The sequence below is a fragment of the Lutjanus erythropterus genome, chromosome 6 (genome assembly GCF_056507025.1).
Source record: "Lutjanus erythropterus isolate fLutEry1 chromosome 6, fLutEry1.hap2, whole genome shotgun sequence".
Lineage (NCBI taxonomy): Eukaryota > Metazoa > Chordata > Actinopteri > Lutjaniformes > Lutjanidae > Lutjanus > Lutjanus erythropterus.
Genome location: NC_139322.1, coordinates 1,908,032 through 1,932,042, shown reverse-complemented (window position 1 = coordinate 1,932,042; position 24,011 = coordinate 1,908,032). Strand labels below are relative to the sequence as shown.

The following is a 24,011-nucleotide window of genomic DNA, read 5'->3' as shown; positions in this document are numbered from 1 at the left end:
ATGCATCTTTAGATGTCTTATAAAAAATTTTAAAAAATTCCAGCACAAAACAAGAGAGCAAATGAAAACATACCTCTCTTCATACCAAACAGCCAAAACCTTCTCCAAGCTTAAAGACGTGTGTCAGAGAAACTCAGATGATAAACTGGAGATATTTTGGTCTTTTTTTTTTATCAGATGTCTCAGCAGGATAAAAGTCACTGAAATGTTCTTGTAACAAGGGTTATATTTAGATTTCTAAAAAAACTTTCTGCATGTTTGATGTTTCTGCTGATCAACCTAAAACTGCCCTGACGTCTTCTTCAACACAGAAGCATCTTCTTCCAACAAGTTGTCATGTTTTCACACAAATTGGGACAAATACTGAAACGATCAAACATTAACTGAATTAATGATGGTCAGTCAGTGTGTTTACGATTATTTAGGATGTGACTGTTTGTGTACTTCAACAATATGTGACCACAGCGACTCTCCTCTCGCTCTCGCAGCCCGGAGTGAAGGGAAGGTGTACCACTTCAGGATCCAGCGCTCCTCCATCGGCGCGTACTTCGTGTCAGATAAGATCTCCTTCGCCACGCTGGGGGAGCTGATCTCCTACTACCAGAAGAACCCTCGCAGCCTCGGGGTGCTGCTGGAGGAGCCGTGCGCCCAGCAGGTAGGACACGAACACATCCACAGAAACATGCAAGGTTTTTACTTCTATTCTTGTGAGGACTCTCACTGACATGATGCATGAAGCTGCACTGATCAATATTTTATATTAACAATGGAACAAATGACTGCTGTCAGGATCCTCGTTTCCAGCAGCAGGCGGCTGTTTCCATGACGGTCCAACACTGAACAGACAAAGTTTATGATTATCTGGTGAACAAAGTGGAGAATTTAGCTAAATTTCCCCTCAGGGATAATAAACAGATATTTCATTCAGGAGCAAAAGAAAGAAAGAGCTTTAAAAAAAAAGAAAAAAAAAAGGTCACATTCAGCCTTCCCCCTTACATGCAGAGATTTCTCTGGATCTTTTAATGATATTATGGATTGTAGATGGTGAAATCTCTAAATTCCTGCAGTTTTATGTTGAGAAATGTTGTTCTTAAAGGGATAGTTCCGCCCAAAATGTAAATTCAGTCATTATCTACTCACTTTTGTCAGTTTTTTTTTTTTTTTTCATCCATTGGAACACAGCTTGTGAACAACTAAGCCTTCAATACACAATCATGATGCTGTCACCTGTTTACCTGTTGAATGTTCCAAACAGGTGCTTTTGTACCAACTATTTGGAACGTGGCATCAAATTCATGAGTGTAAGTTTGCTGTTACCAACTTTAAAGGTGATAATATTTCCCTAAGTATGCAAAATAATCAATTAATGCAGCTTTAAATCTGCAATAACTGATTTGTTTGGCTGAAACAACAAGTCACCTTTAAGTTCATATGTTTTTATTATTATTTCAATTTAAACATCTTGATCCTTCATTTGGAGCTGCGTTTCTGCCAATATTTGTTCTCTTTTCAGAAAGTTTATCTGTATACACAGCACCATCCAGACACAAGGTGATTTACAGGAGCATAGAAATACATTAAAATAAATAAAAGTAAACCAATAAGAAGTCAAAATATATACACAGCACCATCCAGACACAAGGTGATTTACAGGAGCATAGAAATACATTAAAATAAATAAAAGTAAACCAATAAGAAGTCAAAATATTACAGAAATTGCATTTAAAAATATAAAAACAAAAGCAAACGAATATAAAAACAATAACTACAGATTATCTTAACAAAGAAGTTCTGTATGCATTTTACTAAAAAGCTGCAGTAAACAGTAATTAATTGAATGAATTTTTTGCTCAGACCTGTAAAGACACTGAAACAACAGTTCAACCTGCTGAAAATGAAAACATGAACAAGTTTTTCTGCATCCTTTTTTAGACAGAAATCCTTTAATTCTTGCTGGTTTTAAGACGTCAGCTCTGTTTCTGATCTCCAGCTCCAGAGGGAAACATCTGGCTCTCCAGCTGCTAAAAGCTCCTCTGTGTTCACCTGCTAGTCTCTAACTGTGTGTGTCTGCTGTTTGCTGACCTCAGCAGCTTTTTACAGGTTTTTATTTGAAAACAGCGTCTGACAATGATGCTAAGAGAGCTGAGAGCGAACCAGGACAGTAAAGTCTGTTTGAACAGATAAAACATGAGCTGAAAGTTGTTCTAAAGCTCCATAAATCTGAAGGCAGCAGCAGATTCAGCTGATAATCCTCTCAAGGTTCATCACTACAAGTGACAGCCTTCACACAATTTAAAAGCAGAAAATATCCACAAATGCAGTTTCTGTAAAAATTTGTCCTCACAAAGATAGAAGTACAAGAGAACACGTGACATGAGAGACAGTCACTATGTTGACATATATAATCATCATATATATTATCATGTACATGTGAATGTTTTCATTAGTTACAGTCTGACATTAGTTTTTCATTAGTGTGTTTTAATCCATGCACACACACTAGAAACACATTTATAAAGCCGTATAATGAGGGACGACTTAATTAATTCTGAGGTAAGAAATTAAATTTTACAGCAGCACAATAAAACTTATAATTAAAACGTTACACAGCCATAAACTGTACACGCAAAAGCAAAGTGACATAATGAATGTTATATTAAAGTATAATGTGAATATTGTATAAATATAATATAAAATTATAACAGAAACATTTAGTTGTATTTCACCACACAGCTCTGTGTTCACAGTAACAAAATAACTGAAGCTAAACTGGATGTTTCAGTGTTCCTCATAAAAAATAAAGCAGCTGTAAAAATCAACTTCAAGAAAATAAAACATGATTTTCTTCTATCAGGACACTTTAGAGTCCTTTAAAAAAAAAATTTAAATAAAATAAAGGCTGCAGTGTTTAGTTTGTCATCTGTTTTTAAAGTGTGTTGGTTAATTGTCAGATTAACTGTCAGTACTGTTGCCATGGTGACGTGTGGTTTAATATAACTGGGACACTGAATTAGAGCAGAGAGTTAACTGCTGACTGGACTGAATGTCCCCTATTCAGCATTAAATAAATGATTAAACACACCTAAAATATTTTTAAGGTTATTAAAATGTTTATTAGTGTACAATATTTGTCAACAGTTAAAACTTCTCAGATAAAGACACATTTTATATCATTATAAAACACCAAAGTCACACATTAACACAGTTGAACTACAGAAAAAATACACTTCAACAGAATTCTAGTTCAGTTCACTGAAGCCACCGTACGTGTTATACAAAATTAAAACAATATAAAACAAAAATGTCACAAATTCCTCTCATTTGAGTTTTTTAAACAGTTTCCATTTGTTCACAGGTCAGATATAAAAATAAAATACCTCAGTATTCGTGAAAACATGCAGAGAATGTCTGTCAGTACAGAAGCAACATCAAAATAAAATCATTTACATTTTCAAATTCTTCTTAAAAAGATGCTCTGTGTGACGTCCAGTGCGATCAAACGGCTGCTGAGCGACGCTGCGGCGTCTTTTAGGTGTAGATTTTTTTTCTTTGAACATTTACCAGATGCTGCAGGTAGACAGGAGGAGAGATTCTGCCTTTTGATTCTTGAGACTCAAAGTTCATTTCAATCTTAAAGTTCAATTTTCCATTTAATATTAAGACTGTAACACCCCTAAATAAAAATAAATAAATATTGCGATTATTTTGACTAAAAGTGTGATATACGATACTAAGTTCTGCATTATAATGTTCACTGAAAAAACAGACAGATATGTTCTTTTTTATTTATTTGGAGAACAAGATTTTTAGTTCAGGTCGTCTCTGCAGCTCTACAGGACCTCATCATAAAGCTTCTGTCTCACACGTTATGTGATCAATTATGCAGCTTAAACCTCTGCTGCAAACTAACAGATGGAGGCAGCGACAGACGAGAGAATCCTGTGAGGTAAAATGTTTCTGTTAATGGAGTCCGGTGACTTTGATTTAACGGCTGTGTCTGGTTCAACAAAAAGAATCTTACTCTTAAACAAAAGTTCTCTCTTTACAGTTTGATTTCAGAACAACAATCTAAACCTTTTAGTGGACGGACTTTAACAGGCAAATTTACCTGCAAAGATTACAGCTGGTGGCTGAAGTGATCGACAGGACCATTTCTAAAACTTCTGGTTCCTATCAGTCATTTAGACCCAAAATATGGAAAAAAGAAATAAGAACCAAGCTTAAAAATATCAGTTACCCTTCAAAGCTATAATATGTAACATTTCCACGATGCAGTGTCTAAAAACACTATACATGTTATATATTTTGTTGAGTTTGAGTGACTGTATGTAAAACAGGGACGTTCATATTAATATTTAATATAATCTGTTGTGCCAAAAAGTTTTGCATTTTCTTCTGTAGTGTTTCTCAAAGAAAACCAGCAGGCAGTTCCCACTGATGTAGATAATTCTTCACATTTTTAATCTAGAATGTTCCAGTGTCTCTTCAGCATCTTTTGTCTTTTCAGTGAGAATCTGAAACAAAGACTCTGAATGAATCTTTCCATTGTTGCACAGCAGCAGGAATCTAATGAGCGCCGTCTTATTCTGTATGTGCATAAATTAATACCGAGAGGCAAACATATTTGGAGTGTAATTAACCAGAGAATAAAATATTTGGAACAGTTTTAGAATAAAATCACGTGGCAGTGCTGTAATTACACGCGCTATCTCTGCACTGCAGCTCACATTAAACCCCCAGCGAGCTGGATTCTTTATTCACGGCTCATCAGTTCGAGCCCAGCGGGAGACGACGAGCAGCTCACTCAGGTTCCTCGGTGTCTGGAGACTTTCACTGCAAAATGAGGAACCACCTATTCAGAACAGAACAGAGACACACGCACTCGACGTATTCTTGAGAGAATCACATTAGAGAGTGATGGTTTTAGGATAAAGGAATATTACGTAACATTTACAGACATTACAGTGATAGTTTACATTATTTGATAGTCAGCTGCAGTAGATGCTGGTTTGGAGAACAAGATACATGCACCAGCATGGAAGCTAAACAATAAACTGCTGTGGTCAGGATCAACAGCAAAACGATATTTTAGGTCCACACAGGCAATATTTAGGATATTTCCACTGTTTTACTTGCCGGCAGACAGCAATATTTGGATTATGTAATATTGTTTTCCTGTCACAACAGGCTCTCTCCAAACCAACCAAACTCCACTGACAAAAGCAGCCATTTTACTTCACAGAACACAGGAGCTGTTTGTCACAGCTGCCTCGGTCTGTCAGTTAGTTTGTGTTATTGTCTGACTTCAGTGGCTTAAAAGGATAGTTCAGATTCACTGAAGTTGCACAATAACACACAAACACTAACAGATCAAGGTAGCGATAGCCTCTGCAAATCCTGTGTTCTGTGAGGTAAAATTACTGATTTTGCCTGTGGAGTTTGGTTGGTTTGGAGAGAGTGATATTTGGCTTATGTTACTGTGGTTTACCATCAGAAAAGTCTGTCTGACAGCAAGGAAAAACTGATCCAGATTTTTACTTTGTATTTTTTTTTTTTTTTTTTTAGTTGGACCCTTTTTAAAGCAGCTAAAATATCTTTGCTGACCCCGTCCACAGTAGTTCATTGCTTATCTCTCTGCTTCTACAAACTGGAGGCGTGCCAACCAGAATCCACTGTAGCTAGAATACTAACTGTTTAAAATAATCCGAAATGTCACTTTAAAGACGAGCTTCAAGTTGTATTTTTTCTCCACATGGATAAAAAGTGCTTAAGAACATAAACTCAGTACCTGTTCTGGATCAGAGGCCACTCAGTGACTCCTCCCTCTTCTCTCTTCCCTTCCAGAGGAAGCTGTGAGTCTAAGGCCGAGGACACACTGAGGCAGAAACGCACACGCACACACACGCACACACACACACACAGATTCAGAACATACTGTATGTTTTCATGTTCAACATGTAGGTATTTTCTCATAAATACACAGAAGAAGAGAAGCAAACAGGCAGTGATGAGAATACAGAGTTAAAGAACACTTTACATTTTTTGTTTCAGTATCAAATCATTTTTTCCCCTTTTCAGTTTGTTAAAAAAAATTTTTACTTAATATTTTATAAGCTTTTATACATTTTAATACCACAAAAACAGTAAACATCAAAATCAACCTATTGATTTAATGTATGTATGTTGCATTTGTGCCTTTTGCGTTTTTTTTTTTTTTTGCGCTCTGCCGCAGAGCTGATTTGATTCAAGAACGATGTTTTAAAGACAGTTGTGATTCTTCATCGTGTGGTTGTGAGGTATTTATTTACACTACATGGCAGTCGACACGCCCACAGTTTGGAGAAGCAGCAACACGTATTTTAGACACCTAAAAGAACGTATATATCAATATGTTTAAGTGTGTGTTATATTTAGAATATTTGCTGTCACACAGACTCTTCTGACAGGAACCCACAGTTTTATAAGACAAATATCACTCTCCTCAAACCAACCAAACTCGCCTCAGTCTGTTAGTGACCAGTCACAAGGTATGGCCTGTTTTGTTTCCACAGAAGCGTTTTTGGGGCGTTTATACGTCTGTGGACACATTTTGTCATCACGATAGTGTCCCTACCGTGCAAATCCATTCGAAGCTGGATGGTGGTCCAGGTTCTGCAACCTGCGGCTCTTGTTCCTCTCCAGAGGCTTCCTGTTAACAAGAGATTATATAGAAATAACTAACATTTTAATGTTAATTTATGATTGTTGTAGGCTTAAAGTGATTCTTACATTCTCTAACTGTAATGTGTAGCCTATACATTTTTTTTTTTTTAATATTTCTTGTTGAATTTTCCTGGTGGCTCGTCTTCAGTCTCCCTAGGCTACTTATTAACTCTCTAACAAATTATTCTTTTCTTTCTAGGCAAAATTTGTCTTTTTGATAGTAAAGTTTGCTGACCCCTGGTGTGGTCTGACAGTGTAGGACCAACTACCGTGTACTCGCAACATGGTCCCTAGTTTATTTGTGTTACTGTGCGTCTCGTTGCTTTGGACAGAGTTTGTCTTATATAAGAGCAGTTTCTGGTTGGAAAAAGCTGTCTGACACCAAGGTGAAATGGTAAAAATATTATAAAAACATTCTGGGAGCTTGTCGACCGCCATCTACTGTAGGTGATACACTGACTTATGGATACAACCCATTTCAAAATATTTGAACTATCCCTTTAACATTTCAAAGTCCCCTCAGTGACTCCTCAAACATGATCACAGATCAGTGTCGGTTCAAACTCCTCAGAGCTTAGGAGGAGTTGTTCACCTCTCAGGTGCCAAAATGTTTTTGTTTTAAACTAAATTCATGATTCAGTAGTGTTTCCTCCTGTAGAGCTCAGTGTGACTGAGCCTTTTCCTTCTGCAGCTTCACTGGACTCAAACAGTCTGAAGGTTCATCATTCAGGCCTTCAAACTCCAGAATAAATCTGCTTCTACAAAATGAGACACGAATGAATTTAAATGCTCTATCACTTAAATATTTTACCAGGAGAAAGAGTCGCTAACGATGCTTTCAATCAATTTTTATTGACTTGGAACAACAGTTTGTTCCCAGTAATTTTGTAGCCAAGAGAGACAGTCAATTAAAACTGATAAAATGTGGTTTGTTTCACAAGGACGACTCTTCAGTTTCTATCTCTACAGGCAGATTTATCCAGCTGTTTAAACGCCTAATAAACGACATAATCGACTGCGTGGAAGCTCATGTGCTTACATTTGTCACACTTAGAGCCATTAGTGAGATTATATCATGCATAATTATGAATATAAAGAAAGAGGAAAAACATTTTAATTAAGTAGGATTAACAAAACAATCCGCCTAATCTTTTCTGTTTCCATTCTTTAAAATGTGCTATAATTTGTTGTGCTATAATGTGAGTAAGTTAGAATAATGTTCATGCTGTTCTCTGAATAATATGCAGCAAGAGACTGAAACCAAATGTTCTTTATCTCAATTTAAATGTCCTTTTATTTATTTCAGATTGATTTGGACGAGGTTTTGTTTTGTTTTTTTCACACATGAACTGTTGTTTAGTTCAGAGTTGTTGAAGCTTCAGCAGCAAAGAAAAATTAAACCTGAAGACATTTATTTATCTGAATGTGTCTAATTGTTGAAAAAGATTGTGTACATTAAAGGTCCAGTGTATGAGACAGGGCTGCACCTACAAATTAAATGATTAATGATTATTTTTTTCCACTATTTGACAAAGGTAATTAACTGATTATTCTCAAGGCTTTTTAAATTAAATTTTAAATATCAAAACCTTATTATTTCAATATTTTATTCAATCATAATCCTGAAAAATAGACACACAAAGCACATTAGAATGATGATAAAACTGTCCTATTGTATATTTATCAGATCCCTGATCAGAAAAATACTGGACCTCAAATTCAAAAGGAGCTGTGATGCATATAATTTAAATTAACATACTGTCATATAATATATTTAGCATCAATTCGGGGCAAAGAAATAATTGAAACAATAACTATATTAACAATGTTATGACAACTGTAAAGTCAGTTGAATTTGAATTTCCTCACATTTTTCAAATTGACGTGCTTTGTGTTTTCATTAGTACACAATCATCTGGAAATAAGAATTGTTGCATTTTTTGTTACCTTAGAATGAATTTTTCACTAGTTTCACAGCTACCATAGGTTCTCCTACACACATGGAAGGGGAGGGTGAAGTGAGTTGGTTGCAATCTGCAAGCTCACCACTAGGTGTCACTAAATTCTACACACTGGTCCTTTAAATCAAAAAAATGCTTTGTGCATCAACTGATTAACACTTGAATTTGTTTTTTTAATATAAAATCAAGTTGTTTTGTTGTCTTATTTATAAGTGAATGATGTCAATTTAATTTATTAATCATGTTTTTTTATTCGAATCATTTCATTGATCTGTTCATTTCATTTTATATTCATCAAAGCACTCGATCACTAGAACAAAATGTTTTGTAGCACCTGATTGATACAATAAATTTGTCATAAAACATTTGAGTCCATGTGTCATTCATTAAGCCCGATTGTTCATTCGTTCTTTCATTCATTCGTTCTTTCATTCATCTTTCACTCACCTCTCATGATGCTGCTGATCAGTGTGTGTGTTTGATGATCAGGTTGAAAACATCAGAAGGGGAAACTGATCCTCTGTGCATCACATTCTGTAAAAAGACAACAAAAGAGTCTGAGAGTCTAGCTAACTAGCAAGTAATTAATGGATGTAGATGAGCTAGCGTATTGCTAACATTAGCTAACTTAAGATATGGCTGTATATGTGTATTTTACAGGTGTCCCAGCAGCATCTTTTAACCATCTTTTCAACAAAATCAAGCCGAGAACAGCATAACTAAGTACAGGAAACAGGGAAGAATAAAGTTCACTGAGGTTCTAAAGGGGTGGGGTTTGAGCTCTGGTATTTTATAGACATGAAGTCCTAGATTAAACATTATTATTTGATAACCACTAATAAACAAACCAGTTTTCACAGGGCCAAGTAAAAACTGACTTTGGGCAAGAAGATTTCTGATTCATCTTCAAATAAAAACAAAAACGCAAACACTGAAATCTGCTATTTTAATGTGAAGAAGCAAAATCACTCAAGCGGCTCCAGCTGTTCCACTTTTCTGTATTTAGAGGATGTAACAATGCATGTAAACAGGAATATTTGTGAATTATTCATTTTCAATAGCCATGTAAACAGCTTAGTAGGAATATTATCTTGTGAGATCAAGATATTACTTTCGAGAAAATGTGTGAAGAAAAAACCCTTCACAGTCAGACATCCATGTAATTAACACAGCAGAAAAATACTAAGAAAAAAACAATCAGTGTTGAGGCAAAGAACCCAGAATTAATTTGCTGCAATGAGTCCACAATCAAAGACGTATTTTGTTGTAATCAAAAGAATATTTTCAGGCATCTTTTTCAACAAACTGGTTTCTTGCTTTGCTCAGCAGGAGCACAAATCTTTCATATGAAAAATCATACAGGGATCATATAAACTGAGTTTTTTTTAACTGATGAATCAGAGATTATTGCACATTTGTTTTGTCATCTCTTGAGTCTCTGCATCTACACTGTCTGTTCACTTGTTTTAAACTGCTGTGATTGTTGTGGTTGTGTGGACTCACCCTGTCGTCTCTGTGCAGCGGGAGCTGTTCGACATGGAGCCGTGGGAGAGACCTCGAGAGGAGTTCAGGCTCCACAAGAAGCTGGGAGAGGGACACTTTGGAGAGGTGTGGGAGGCTCTGTGGACCACGGAGAACAGGAAGGTGGCCATAAAGACGCTCAAACAAGGTACGACTGCAGGGAAGACAACAAATAATGTGACTGAAAATAGTGTTTGAGATACTAACTCTGGGCATTAAAGGTACTGGGTGCAGGTTTTTTTCTAAAGAAAGTGTTTCTCACTAAAACATCCATGAGGACAAACTTGCAAAGCCAGTAGTTTTGAAAATCTTGAAAAACAGACTTGATGACATCCATGCTGTCAAATGAACAACATCAAAACAGTATAAACAAGCGAGACAATCAGATAAAGTCTAAACTCACCACTGAGTCTGTCTCTCCTCCTCCAGAGGACACGAAGCAGGACGAGTTTGTGAAGGAGGTCCAGGCATTAAAGAGCCTCCATCACCCGAAGCTCATCCAGCTGCTGGCCATGTGCTCCAGAGGAGAGCCGGTCTACATCGTCACCGAACTGATGAGCAAAGGAAGCCTCAAGTCCTACCTCGCCTGTGAGCACACACACACACACACACAGTCTGTTTGTGTATTTCACTAGGGCTGCAACTCACTATTGTTTTCATTATGAATTAATCTATTTTGATTAATTGATTAGTTGTTTGGTCTATAAAATAGTGAAAAACGTTGAAAATATCAGTGTTTCCCGAAGCCCAAGCTGGTGTTGTTTGTCCACAAGCCCAAGATGTTCAGTTTACGGTCATAAAGTTTATTTGTATAGCACATTTCATGCAACATTTGTGCTATTATAATGCATAATTTGGTGGTTTCTGCAGTTGGATGGAGCTTTTACATGGTTCAGGTGTGTGCAGATACTAAAAACCCCGAGCTGAGCATCACTAATTTAGAGAGGAAAACAAAAAACTGAACAAATATTCAAATATTCAGGCTCAGCCTTACACTGCGCACAACAAAATTCCCTGACTTTTCCAAAAGTTTCAAGGATTTTACTAATTCCATGATTTTCCCAGAAATTCCCTAGAAATTTCATGAACTTTCCCAGGTTTTCTGTGACTGTGAGAACCTTGATACACACACACACACACAGATAAAAATTCATGGGTTGCACACACACCTGAACCAAAGTCATAAAAGTACATCTCTTCATCATCTCTTCTGCAAGACAAAACTGGTAAATCGGTTCCTCATCAACCACAACTGTTTGAATTGGTTTATTTCCTGTTTCCAAACATGAGGAGACTCCGCTGTTGCTTTAATATGCAAAGAGGTTTAGAAAAGGAAACTTTGATTTAGCTTTTCTTGGGGTTGAGAATTTCAGCCGTTACCGTTGGAATTTCTTTTTTTTGGAAAGCCCTGTGAAACAGTATTTAGGCCAAGTGACGTTAAATCTGTCCCCCGTAAATCCAAAGCAAATGGAATTATAATCTGTGTTCTGGCAGCTCCACTCGGCAGAGAAATATTGTTCTGACGTTTTACAAAAGGCTTTAATCACAGGGAGTCTTAGTGAGCAGAGTGTGACTCAAATTTCTAATTCTTCATACTCTGTGTGTGTGTGAGTGTGCATGTCATTACTGTGCTTATCAGCCTTCTGCATAGAATTAGCTTCATGGCTGCAGTAACACTTTGTACTTCACTGAAACCTTTCATACAATGAAGGAAGAAAACCGACTTCCTTCAAAATCTGGTTAAAAAAACTGGACCATTTGTTTTACATTTGGCATTAAAGTTGTTTCTGTATTTCAGTGAAACTATATGCAGGTTGTCAGAAATCATGTTTCCTCCCTGCAAAGATGATCTGCCGTCCCGTGTAAACAATGAAAACAACACAACCATTTACATCGTCTGTAACTCACATCACACAGTTCAGTGCTGCAGATCTGCAGTATTACTAACAGGAGCAGAACTGTCATGGCTGTAATTTGTGTCTCAACCTAAAATTGTCCCCACAACTATTTTCATAATAATTTGCTTGTATACAAACATCAACCATTCTTGAGAATTGGGACACATCATGTTGTACTAAAAAAAAAAAATCTTAAATCTTAAGATAAATTATTAATATCAACACTCTAAATCCATTTTTAGGTGAAAATGTATTTCTTAGTGGTAGTATATGAGTGTATATGTATGAAATATAATTATTATTATTTATTTTTTTTATTTCTACACTTGCTCACTTCCTCATAGGGATGCACATATTTTCTGATGAAGTTATAATTTTCCAGTATACTGTGTTTTGTAAAATATGTTATATATCTGTTTTTTGTAAACACAACATTTAAGAGTGATTTAACAGCTTTTTTTTTTTTTTTTTAATTTAACTCCTTCACAAATTCAAACAAATGCATTCAAACTCAAACTGAGTTAAGTTTTGTTTGAGCAGATGAGCATGACGTGGTTTTGTAGTAACATCATAGTTTTCTGATTTGATCTGATTGATTTCAAACATTTAGAAAAATTAAAAATATATATGTATGAAAAAAACAAAATAATCAGAAATAAACAATAGATAATGAACAGACTTGCAATGAAGAACATAAATTAACATTTGATGTTCAAAAAAGAGTAGGAAGAAGCAGCATGCTTGTTTAGTCCTACCCTTCATTTTTCACAGATTATTTTAGTTTACAGGGTAGAATAACTTTAATTCCTTTGGAAAAAAGACGACTACTGTTGCAGTGAACTCTGCAGACTGAGGACAGGATCAATAAAATAATTAAATTAATGTACATATGATTTACTGACTCAAAACAGTATCTTTAGTGTCATGTTTGACTTATTTTGTTGAAAAGTGCATCAGAACTCCATGTTTGTGTTGTTTCGTTTTTCAAAGACAGAAAAATTTCAAATGTTACAAAGGCAGTTATGAGACAAGCTGCCTGGAAGACAAATCCATGTTGTTCATGTGCTAAGCTGACTCTGTGTGTGTGTGTGTGTGTGTGTGTGTGTGTGTGTGTGTGCGTGTGTGTGTTCAGCTGCTGAAGGCCAGGTGCTGACATCAGCTCACCTGATCTACATGGGCAGTCAGATCGCAGAGGGCATGGCCTACCTGGAGGACAGAAACATCGTCCACAGAGACCTGGCAGCCAGGAACATCCTGGTGGGAGAGGATCTGGTCTGCAAGGTGGCCGACTTCGGACTGGCTCGGATTATCAAGGTACACACGACGTGTGTGTGTGTGTCTGTGTGTGAGAGGAAGAAAAACAGCACATACACAGTGTATGAAAGGTTATTTTTGTCATCTCATCCATCAAGAGCCATTTTCTTATTTTAGATAATACTAATTCTTTATCCTTGTTCTTTTAAAATATGTATAAGGTGCTTTGTTGTTCCTGCGTAAACTCATGTATTCTTCATGTAAAACCCCGTCCTGATATAATGGAGCGGCACTCAAAACAGAATATTTTATTTATACAGAGCTTCCTCATCCAAAGACTTTATTTCAGCTGAGAAAGAAGCAGCTTGAAGGTTGTGTGTGTGTTTGATACCTAAACATCATTACCACATTACTTTACAGATAATAATATTTACTGTAAATGAATCAGATTCTCTCTGCGGTCTGTGAAATGAAATGTTGTAAAAAAAACAGAAACAGGTTTTGCAAGAATGTAGTTTCCTCCTCTAACTCTTCAACCTCCTCTTATCTAATCTGAAGATAAACTGAAGATTGTTTTTATCCTTCTATTTCGAGCTAAAATCTCTAACTTTTCTTAAGCGTTTTAGTGCAGACATCATGATTACTTCATGGTTTTAGCTGGAGGCAAAACAAACAAAGGAAACACGAATCATCTCAGAGTAGTCGACCACATAACCAAGAGAAAATGTCATCTTGCTGCGTTAATCAAACCAGCAATGGCTCAAAACTTTTTATCACGTTTTATCACATACCAGATGTCACTGCCAGTCAAAATAAGACAAAGACAACTGTGGTTAAAATGATAGCTGGGAGATGTGTGCCAAAAAAATACAACTGCACCTTCTGAATTCAAGTTTCTCAAGCTTTACTGAACTAAGACGAGGTTTACTGCCATTAAACACACTTCAGTTAAACTCTTTAGACAGACGGAAACAAAATTAAAGTCAACAAAACCGCTCAGCCTTTCCACTGTTAGAACAATCACCAGCTCTGGTTTGGATGAAATCAATCCTTAATTCACCATCAGATGTGAAAACAGTCTCTCACTTGTCCTTCGGCTCATCGTCTGACTCACTGGACGCACTCTGCAGGTAGAAGGCCTGCCATTGGTCGCTTGCTTCAAGCAGCATCACGGTATCTGCGATCTGTTTTCAAAGTCCCCGGGGAACAAGAACAACCTCCAAGCTGCAACCTACAGGCTGAGAACAGTAAATTAACTTTTTAGATGATAATAGTAACGTAAACAAGCTAACAGCTGCTAGCTTTTCTTTTGCAGTAATGTAGCCATTTTAATACCAGAACTCGCCGTTTAACATGCAAACGTTTCACCAAAACAAAAAAACAAGTTCCCCCTCGAGAGCATTTTACAGCAGCACCATCGCTGCATCCTGGGCTTAGTGCCACCAAAGACATTTATGATTGGTTGAAAGGAATGCAAACACGGCAGGATGCGTGGAGCCAGATGTTCGTCCAGCGCTGAGCTGTGGAGAAACATCTGGCTTTGCGAGACTGTCCTGCTCTGTGGATGCATCCTGTGCCGCTGAGTGCATCATGGAGCAGCTCCTGTCGCTTTGCACACCATAAAATTAGCAAAATAAAATGACAAAAATCTGAAGAAAACAAACAAACAAAAAATAAACAATTGGCGATGGACTCAGTCAGTCATTATATTCACCCAATCCTATGGCAGCTGTATAAAGACGATCCACCCATTAACTGAGCGTGTACAGGTCGACCTGTCTGTTCTTCTGTTCTTTATCCTGTGACCGTACAGATTCAAAAGAGCTCAGATTCTCTTCAGCCATTGTTAAGAAATAAAAACTTACTATTTAGTAGGGCTGTAATGATTAATTGATTATTAATCTATTGTTAAATTGATCAGCATCTATTTTCAGTATTTCTTTTAGAAAATAATTTTAATTGTATGATTCCAGCTTCTTAAATGTGAATATTTAATGGTTTTTACTCCTCTGACAGTAAATTGAATATCTTTGACTTCTTGACAAAACAAGACATTTGAGGACATTGACATTTTTCACCATTTTCTGATATTTCAAAACAAGCAACTATTAATTGATTAGTTGAGAAAATAATCAACTGATTAATTGACTGTGTTAATAATTGTTATTTGCAGCCCTACTATCTAGTGTTACCTAACGTGTTTAGTGAGTTGTTTTGCCTCCACCTAAGCTCCGCCCCCAAAACCCATCATAATGTTTACCAACAGAAAATGGGTCAATAGTAATTGTATATCATTTGTACAGTTAAATATAACGATCTATGTTTACTACCTGGATCATGTGGACAGGTCTGAATTTCAGCCTTGTAGAAGAGATAAACACCTCATGGGTGGTTCAGATTTGAGGAATTACACAGTGAACTGTTTAAGTTTAAGTGTGAATATATATTCTGTTGACACTTTACTGTCTCCGTCTCCAGGACAGTGTTTATACAGCCAGTCGAAGCACAAAGATCCCAGTGCGGTGGACGGCTCCTGAAGCAGCCATTTACCAACGATTCTCTGTAAAATCAGACGTCTGGTCGTTCGGGGTCCTGCTGTACGAGATGATGTCACGTGGCAAGATGCCTTATGAAGGTAAAGTGTTGACTTCTTTTTGATTTTTAACTCTTTCCCCACCAGCATTTTTTTTTTAAGTTGCCAGCCAGCGCCAGCATTTTTGACAAAATTCACTGATTTTTCAACACCCAGAGAATATTCAGCTCTATGAATGTTAAAATGAAAAATATCAAAATAAAGAGGTTCAGACGCAAAAAAAAACTTTCTTCGAGCTTCATTCATTTTTTTTTTTATAAGCACCTGAATGCTGGTTTTCAAAAAACAGAGAAAACTGTTTTTGTGAAAGACGTTTTGAAGCAGAACATCAACTTTGGTTTTTTTATCACTTCATATAATGTGTGTAGATTTTCTATGATTTTATTAGGGATCAATGTTCCAGGAGAGCTACACACGGAGTAGGGAAGTCAAAAAGTATTGAGAGACGGATGAACAAAGTGTTGGTTTTGGTCTTTTCATGGAATTTGCTGACAATAAGAAAAATATAGCATGGGAGCCTTATCATTTAAGTACTTTGAAAATCCATGAATGATCCTATCATGTCCTGTCAAGATAATTTAATGTCTTGACTAAATGCAGTACGCTGTAAGAGTCATGTTGACTTTACCTTTCAAAGCTGCGCTGTCTCAGCACTTCTTGGTGTTCTCATAGTTGTGGTCGTTGTCTCTCTCTCATCTTTTAATCTGTTCCTGCAAAAAACAAAAGGTGAGAAAATTTGTTAACTGCTCCAAACTTTCATGCTTTTCAATTTCTCCCCCATAGGAAAAAGCAACAAGGAGGTGTTGGATCTGCTGTCCTCTGGGTTTCGGCTGCCCTGTCCAACCCGCTGTCCGCAGAATATTTACCGCATCATGATGGACTGCTGGGCCGCGGAGCCCTCCAAGAGACCCTCCTTTCACGCCCTGCACAGCCAGCTGGATACAATATACGCCAGGATATATTTCAAGACTATAGAGGTTTAGAAACAGGGAGATGTGGAGGAAGAAGAGGAAGATGAGAGGAGTGCAGGAGGACATCCTCTGCAGCTCATCAACAGAGAGATGGACTTCAAATATGAAGCAGGAAGGAACGAGGGATGAGAAATGTGAAGGAATATTCTCCTCCTCCTCTCAACTCTCCTCCATAACAGGGTATAAGTACTTTAAAATCACCAAGAGCATCAGAATCAGACTAACAGGAGTGAAATGTTCACAAGATGCTTGTCCAATCAAAGACGGGACACTGAGGAGAAAAGTGAGGAGTACTTTTCTCTGGCTAAAATAAAGGACCTGTCTGAAAACAGCCTGAGAAAGGTGTGTAAATACACTCCTACTTTAAAAAAAACACTGAACATTTAAACCCTCAGCACATTCACAGAACCAACCGTTTTTAATTTTATACCCTTTTGTGTTTTATAAATAATATTTTATTACTTCTGTATGTGCCATGTCTGTGTATGCACACTTTGAGATGTTATGAAATCACAGGTCAGGACATATTATCACTTGTCTTTTGACTGCAAAGCCAGTGCTAAAACTGAGGTTATGTGCAATAATTAAGTGCTTGCTGGGTTTTTAGCCACACTAGCAGCCTGGAGGTGTAGCTGCTGATGAGGATCAATGGGCTGATTTTTCATACAGACCTTCACGTTCTCCAAAAGAATGAATCTAATTACCTTAATGGTTCCATGACTATTCACCTAGCGCCACCATCAGATCAATCAATCAATCACAGTTTCCTCTTGTCCAAAAGTTTATTATCTTATTATGAACTTGTGAACAATGTCTTATTGGCTTCAGCTGTAATTTGAGGTTAAAGTATATGATATATCAAAGCTATTTTTGAATGATAATAACTCTTTTGCTGAGAGTTAAAGTAGCTGTGAAGATTGACGCTACATTCGTGTTTCTTCTAGAGTCACGATGTGACTAGCCTAGCTTAGCATAAAGACTGGAAGCAGAGGGACAGAGCTACAGCTGAGACTGACAAAGTCCAGCTTAGGTTGATGTAAGCTGGACCAAATCGAGCTCAGAAGGGATCCCTCAATTTGCAAAACTCCTGTGATATTTGTACATGTTGTTTTTTGTTTGTGCGCCTATAAACTAATTAGTTCATACAATGAGACGACGCTGTGGGTAAAATCTTGGTCCTTTTATGGTCAGAAAACACCTGGTTAGGGTTAATGAATGATCATGGTTTGGGATGAACTGATCTTTTGCAGGTCTAGGATTCCCTTCTTGACACAAATCATTTGATTTATGTGACAGAATGTTTGTTTCCCATGTGAGAACCTCAGGACTAAATTAACTTTTATACTAGGGCTGCATAATCTGCTAAAAAAAAGTTCTATCGCAACTGTGATATGCAGCACGATTAGAGGAAATGATCAATGTTGCATTACACTTCTCAGATTGACTGAAAAAAACAATTCAAATCATGATGATGTGATAATTATCGAGGTCTGAAACAAACGTGTTTTCTTTCATCTGGAGAACAAGATTTTTAGGTCAGGTCACCTCATTATAATGCTGTTTTCTCACACATTTTACAAAAAATTGTGATTTTGCTCTGGTTCTGCGATTTGGATATTGCACTTAACCGTATTGTGATTTTACTGTAACTGCGATTAATTTTGCAGCCCTATTTTATACCTCATTAGACGTGAGGAGCTTCCCAAATTTCTCTCTCCGTTTTTTTGTTTTTTAGCTTCATGGGCTGCTAGCGTGGCTACACACTGTTAGTCTTGTTATTAACCACAAGCATTAAGTATTTTATTTACCCTCCCTTTTTGTTAATGGTGAGATGTTACATATCTACGAATACAAGTCTCTCTTGAATAGTACAGAAATTGTTTTTATCCTCCTGTGATAAAGTTTTTGGGGGCTGATGCAGGGCTTGTGGAGCCATGTGTACAGGCCTTAAGTTATTAAACCTCGTTTAGAGGCCCCACAATAAAGGCCAGTTACAACTAGAGTGCCTATGTTTACACTACAGACTGTGTCCACACACTACACTTCAACATATGGACCAGAAAGAACTACAAAAATGAAGAACCTACAGCAAAAAGACCTGCACAGTGAATCAGCTATATCTAGAAGACGTTTTTTTTTTTTTTTTTTTTTGGGGGGGTGGGGGGTGGGGGGGTCTGCACCACAAAATTGTACAACAATTACATGTACAACATGTTGCAATGCAATGCAATTTGAGAACAATGCAACTTTTGTCTTTTATGCATGACATTTACAGCAGACAAAGCCAAGTTCAGGAAACTTTAGCCATATTCACCGAATCACAAGATTGAGTTTTATGTGTTTAGGCTGTGTGCCATCAGGTACCAAACACCAGTAGTGCAAAGAATAAAGTATTTTAAGTATTGTTTTGAATCACGCCTTAAGTGCTTTTTATCATAACATCAACTGTTTGGTTGTTTTTTTATCTGCATGCAAATTAATCCACTCATTTCAAGAAAGTACAACAGGAAAGAATGTGGGATGAAACTAGAATTTGATGAACAGAAGGTAACTGAGTTTATCCTGAAAACCTCACAATAACACTCATTAGAACAAATGTAGGTGGGGAAATTAAACTCTTAAAGGTGGCAATGACGGCGAGGTTTCAGTTCACTGAGTGAAAAATTATTTTTTTTATGTGCACTTTTGAGCAGATTTCTGTAGGACTGTGCAAGAATCAGGAAACACAATACAGAGGCTATGATTCAATGTGTTATGATCCTGTACGCAAAGTAATATATCACTATTCTTTAAATCTAATTTCAGAAAAATGTATTTTAGGGCTGAACGATTTTGAAAAAATATCTAATTGTGATTGAAGTCTGTAGAAGACGAGTTGTAAGAAATATAACACCTCCTGCAATTTGAAAATGGCAGAAATCCATATTGCAATTTTGATAAAATTTCAATTTAACTGTACAATTCTACTGTCACTGTAAGACCACAACACATGCATAAAATCTGATTTTATTTTTTTTTTATGCAACACTGTAAAACTCAATGCTCACATTAATTAGTTGTAATAAGTAGTGAAAACTTGTTTAAAGTTTGTTTAGAAGTTCTACCAACTTCAGAGTTGCAGTAAGATTTCCTTTCTTTTGTGTTTATTAAACTCTAAACTCAGTAAGGAACTTTACTGATCATCTTTACTGGAATCATTCAGTTCTGCACTGTAAAAAGAAAAAGTTGAGAAAACTTGTAATTTCAAAGTAACTGCCTTCACTAGATTTCTGAGTTTTGAATCAAACTCAAAAAAAAAAAAAAGTTTTGCCTTTAGATAAACTTGAGTCTTTGAATTTCGCGTCAGGTGGTTCTTCACCTCCACGTCATGCTCTCAAACCACTTAGTGCACACCTACTTACTAAATCTGCAAACGATAACTTGAGGTAAGCTACAACAACATTACAAGGTCCTCTTACATGTAATATTTGCAAAATGTGGACATGATGTTTGCAACCTACCCTTCACTAAGCCCCACCCTCCTTAGTTACTGCTGCTAAGCCTGCCAAACTTTCTATTCTTGCACAGCATTTATGCAGTTTCCATGTGACACATTTTAAAACAAGAACCCTGTGAAGTTATGTAAAGTTACAGCTGCATGCATGATTTAATGTTAATGCTAACAGACTGAGGCTAAAACTAGCTTACATCTCAGCAAACACTGGTCAGATGGTGAAATACAGCAGGACTATCTACATGATAGATGACAGTAATACACTCATTAACGTGGGAACACTTAGCTTTTAGGTTTCACTTTTAATTATGAAAACTACCTTTGTTAGCAGCGGCTTCGCACAGTGCAGCCAGGAGCAGTCAGGTAGCATGTATACGTGGCTGTGCAAAGTGTCCTCGAGTTCTCAGTCAGATCCACCTCTCGCTCCACCGTCCCCTCCAAATAAGGACACGTCTGTCTCAAACACAAACAAACAAAAAACAAAAACATGAAAAAAAAAAATCCCAAACTTAAGGCCTCAAAACAAAAGTTCACAAACCAACAGGAGACGTCACGGCGGCTCCGACCACTTCTTATATACAGTTTATGTTTTTCAATTCAGTTCTGTCATGTGGTGTGACAAAAACCTCTTAGCCAAAGCTCGAAGAAGGTTGTGGACTTTGAGGTTAAAGCAACAGGGAACTTTAATGTTTGGTTAATTTTGGAGCCCCCTGTGGACAAAAGTGGTAGTGTTTAAACAGTAACAACCACAAAAATAAATAAAAAATAAAAATCTCCTCCTGCTTCATTTTAACGGGCTAATATTAGGGCTGAACAATTTTGAAAAAGTATCGTATTGTGATTATTTTGACTGATACTGCAGTTGTGATATGATTTGTGGTATTAGAGGTAATGATAATTTTTACATCATTATTCTTTTTTTGATTGAAAAACATGTTAAAATGACTAAGGTGGGATTTGTTTTGAAGATGTTTTTTCCAGTCTGTAGATTCTGATGTGTGGGACAGGAAATCTCTGCCTCACAACAACAAATATTGCATCTCCTACGATGTGAAAATCGCAGAAAGTCAAAAAAAAAAAAAGAAAAAAAGGCCAATAACATTTTGATTAATTGTGCAGCCCTAGCTAACTTACTACTCACTTTAACTATATGTGTGAATGTATAAATACAGGCTCTGATTTCAAGGAGAATCTGAGCCGGTGGCAGACATTAACCACACAGAAACAGACAATCTTCTCTCTGATGGTCTCAGTTGCTTCTGTGAGTCGCAGAGAGGTATCAGTATTACAGTGAGACTGCTGCATAACCAGTGAAAAACACATTGTAGTAGCTTTAAAAAGTAAAGCCAAAAATCATTTGCCTTGTGTGGTAACCTGTCATCCTGCCAACGTTAGAGATCTCTGCAGCAGACGCAGTGAAAACTGTCACAACCTGATCAAATGAAGAGGAGTTAGCTTGATGCATAATAAATTTGGTATGTTATGTATTCCAAGAATGTCTCTGTAGTTTTTAGTTCTGAACTGGTTTCACTGGCCTTGTTCTCACCGGGGCCAAGCAAGGTGACTAAACACTGAGGAGTTCATATGAACTGCTGCACACAGACTTGGAACGAATGACACTGAATTCAGACCTGAAAGCGTTCATGGGGATAAAAGAAGTTTTATTGTCTCTTCAGAGGTGACTGACTGTCGTCACTCGTTCTTCACTTGTTACGACATCCTGGTGGCTGCTGGTTTCTCGTTTCACAAATATCTGATTCTGAACTTCACTGGAACTTATTTCTAACACCCACACAAGATTCTAGAGTTTAAAGGGACAAACAGCCATTATCTACTAAACCTCATGCTGACTGAAGTACAGGTTCGGTTCTTTTCAGGTTCAAAACACTGCTGGAGTTCAACAGGAAACCAGTGTTGCAGATTTACTTGAAAGAAAAAGGACTACAACATTAAATTATTATTAAACCTGACTTTCAATCAGCATGAGGGTGAGGGGTTTATGGTTTGATGGGTGGTTTTGTATGCTAACCTGAATAATCACATTTTAAGGGGAAATATTTCATATATTTACTTTACATCAACAGACACGTGACAGAGTTATAAACAGCTGATCAACCTACAGCTGAGAACTTATTGTCGCTTGTTGTTGAATTACATTGTTGTGCATGTCTTGTGCTCCTGCAGTCTGCCTGAGCTTCCTTTAGTCTGGGGAGGAGGGGGCATTGAATGTATAATAGAGCTTGATATCTTGTTTTGTCCACAACTCAAAGATATTAAGTTTCCTGTCAGACAGAAGTAAAGAAACCAGAAAATGTTCACATTTAAGAACTGAAATCAGAGAATTTTTACTTTTCTCAAAAAATGCCTCAAAATGTTTAATTATCCAAATAGACGCAGATTAATTTAATATTCGATAAATAATAGATTAATTGTTGCAGCTCAAAGTGTTTTATGTTCATTATTCGGTTTATTAGTTTGTCCAGGTATTCCTTCCTTTGCTGCATGCAATTTATTTATTGATTGATTGAAAGACAAAAAATGTTTAAATTTCCAGTTTTTCACTGAAGGTCATGATAATGAATTGGCAGCTGAGTGAACTGTGCATGGTCCTATATGGTTCTTTATTTTAAAATTGTAATCCTGCTAATAATCCACATTTTCACTAAAAGTACCTGTAATCTCATTACCTCTTTTATCTTTAACTGTAAAGGAATACAGTTACCTCTTTTTGTATCCCTAATCCTGTTACATGTAATCCATTACTCCCCAAGCTAAAGAATCTTCCTTTCATGGTTTTGTTGTGTTTATGCTGCCAATCGTTGCACCAAGTTAATAAATCAGTTAATTTGAAAATAAAGAACTTCAAAGAAAGGGCATTTAAAAGTTTATTCACTTTATGTGGTAAATAACGTTATTATAAATGTTTGTTATTACTTTAGGCATCTGACCTCAGTAAATGAAGTGTTGTGGCAGGTCTAAGATAAGATAAGATAAGATAAACTTTATTGATCCCACACAGCAGAAATTCACACGTTACAGCAGCTCAAAGGTCAAAAGTAAAGGCTGAAAATGATTGAGCTGGAAAACGAATACAAAAATAACATAAAAATAAAAATAGAGTAAAATATAACATGAATTGAAAAATTATACACAAAATATATACAATACACCTTTCACTTACAGAAAAATATGAATAAGCAGATAATTGCAGGATAACTGAATTGCACAAATGTGATACACACATGGTGTGCACACCAGTACAATGTGCACTTGTGCAATTATACCAGTAGATATAGATAGATATAAATAATCCTACCAAAAAAACAAAAAAAAAACAAAAAAGGATATCTGCAGTGACGCCTCCACCAGATGTATAAGGAAAAAATACCCCCATGGTAAGTCATAATTACGAGATAAAATGTTGAAATTATGAGATAAAAACTCAAAAATAAAAAGATAACAGGTCATAATTATGTAATAACAACAGTCAAAAAATTAGATAATAAGTCTAATCTATGAGATAAAGTCGAAATTATGAGTTACAAAGTCAGAATTATGAGATAAAGTCATAATATGAAACTTTTTTTTAAATTTTTTTCGACTTAATTCTGCCTTAAT

The 24,011-nt window shown here is 36.5% G+C and overlaps 1 protein-coding gene and 2 long non-coding RNA genes across 5 annotated transcripts in view; 1 reads left to right on the top strand and 2 right to left on the bottom strand.

Annotated features, from left to right (window-relative positions):
- srms (src-related kinase lacking C-terminal regulatory tyrosine and N-terminal myristylation sites) overlaps nucleotides 1-17,484 on the top strand; it is a 30,094-nt gene extending 12,610 nt beyond the window's left edge. Inside the window, exons 3-8 of the mRNA XM_084720179.1 lie at nucleotides 489-655; nucleotides 10,185-10,332; nucleotides 10,614-10,772; nucleotides 13,215-13,396; nucleotides 15,815-15,971; nucleotides 16,713-17,484. Coding sequence (XP_084576305.1) covers nucleotides 489-655; nucleotides 10,185-10,332; nucleotides 10,614-10,772; nucleotides 13,215-13,396; nucleotides 15,815-15,971; nucleotides 16,713-16,912 — 1,013 coding nt within the window. The 3' untranslated portion in view covers nucleotides 16,913-17,484. The remainder of the gene's footprint in view (nucleotides 1-488; nucleotides 656-10,184; nucleotides 10,333-10,613; nucleotides 10,773-13,214; nucleotides 13,397-15,814; nucleotides 15,972-16,712) is intronic.
- LOC146324599 (uncharacterized) lies at nucleotides 4,371-16,620 on the bottom strand. 3 transcript variants are annotated; one of them, XR_014770668.1, is made up of 8 exons: nucleotides 16,558-16,620; nucleotides 13,289-13,421; nucleotides 10,588-10,770; nucleotides 10,167-10,338; nucleotides 9,111-9,197; nucleotides 6,614-6,688; nucleotides 5,789-5,875; nucleotides 4,371-4,852 (listed from the first exon to the last, which is right to left on the bottom strand). It is a non-coding gene; the product is annotated as an uncharacterized LOC146324599 (long non-coding RNA). The 3 variants fall into 3 exon arrangements; XR_014770670.1 differs by having other exon boundaries at nucleotides 4,371-4,833; XR_014770669.1 differs by lacking the exon at nucleotides 6,614-6,688.
- Nucleotides 16,622-24,011, bottom strand: part of LOC146324595 (uncharacterized) — a 54,620-nt gene continuing 47,230 nt past the window's right edge. The window contains exons 2-3 of the long non-coding RNA XR_014770671.1: nucleotides 20,713-20,846; nucleotides 16,622-16,639 (exon numbers count right to left, since the gene is read on the bottom strand). This is a non-coding gene — a long non-coding RNA (uncharacterized LOC146324595). The remainder of the gene's footprint in view (nucleotides 16,640-20,712; nucleotides 20,847-24,011) is intronic.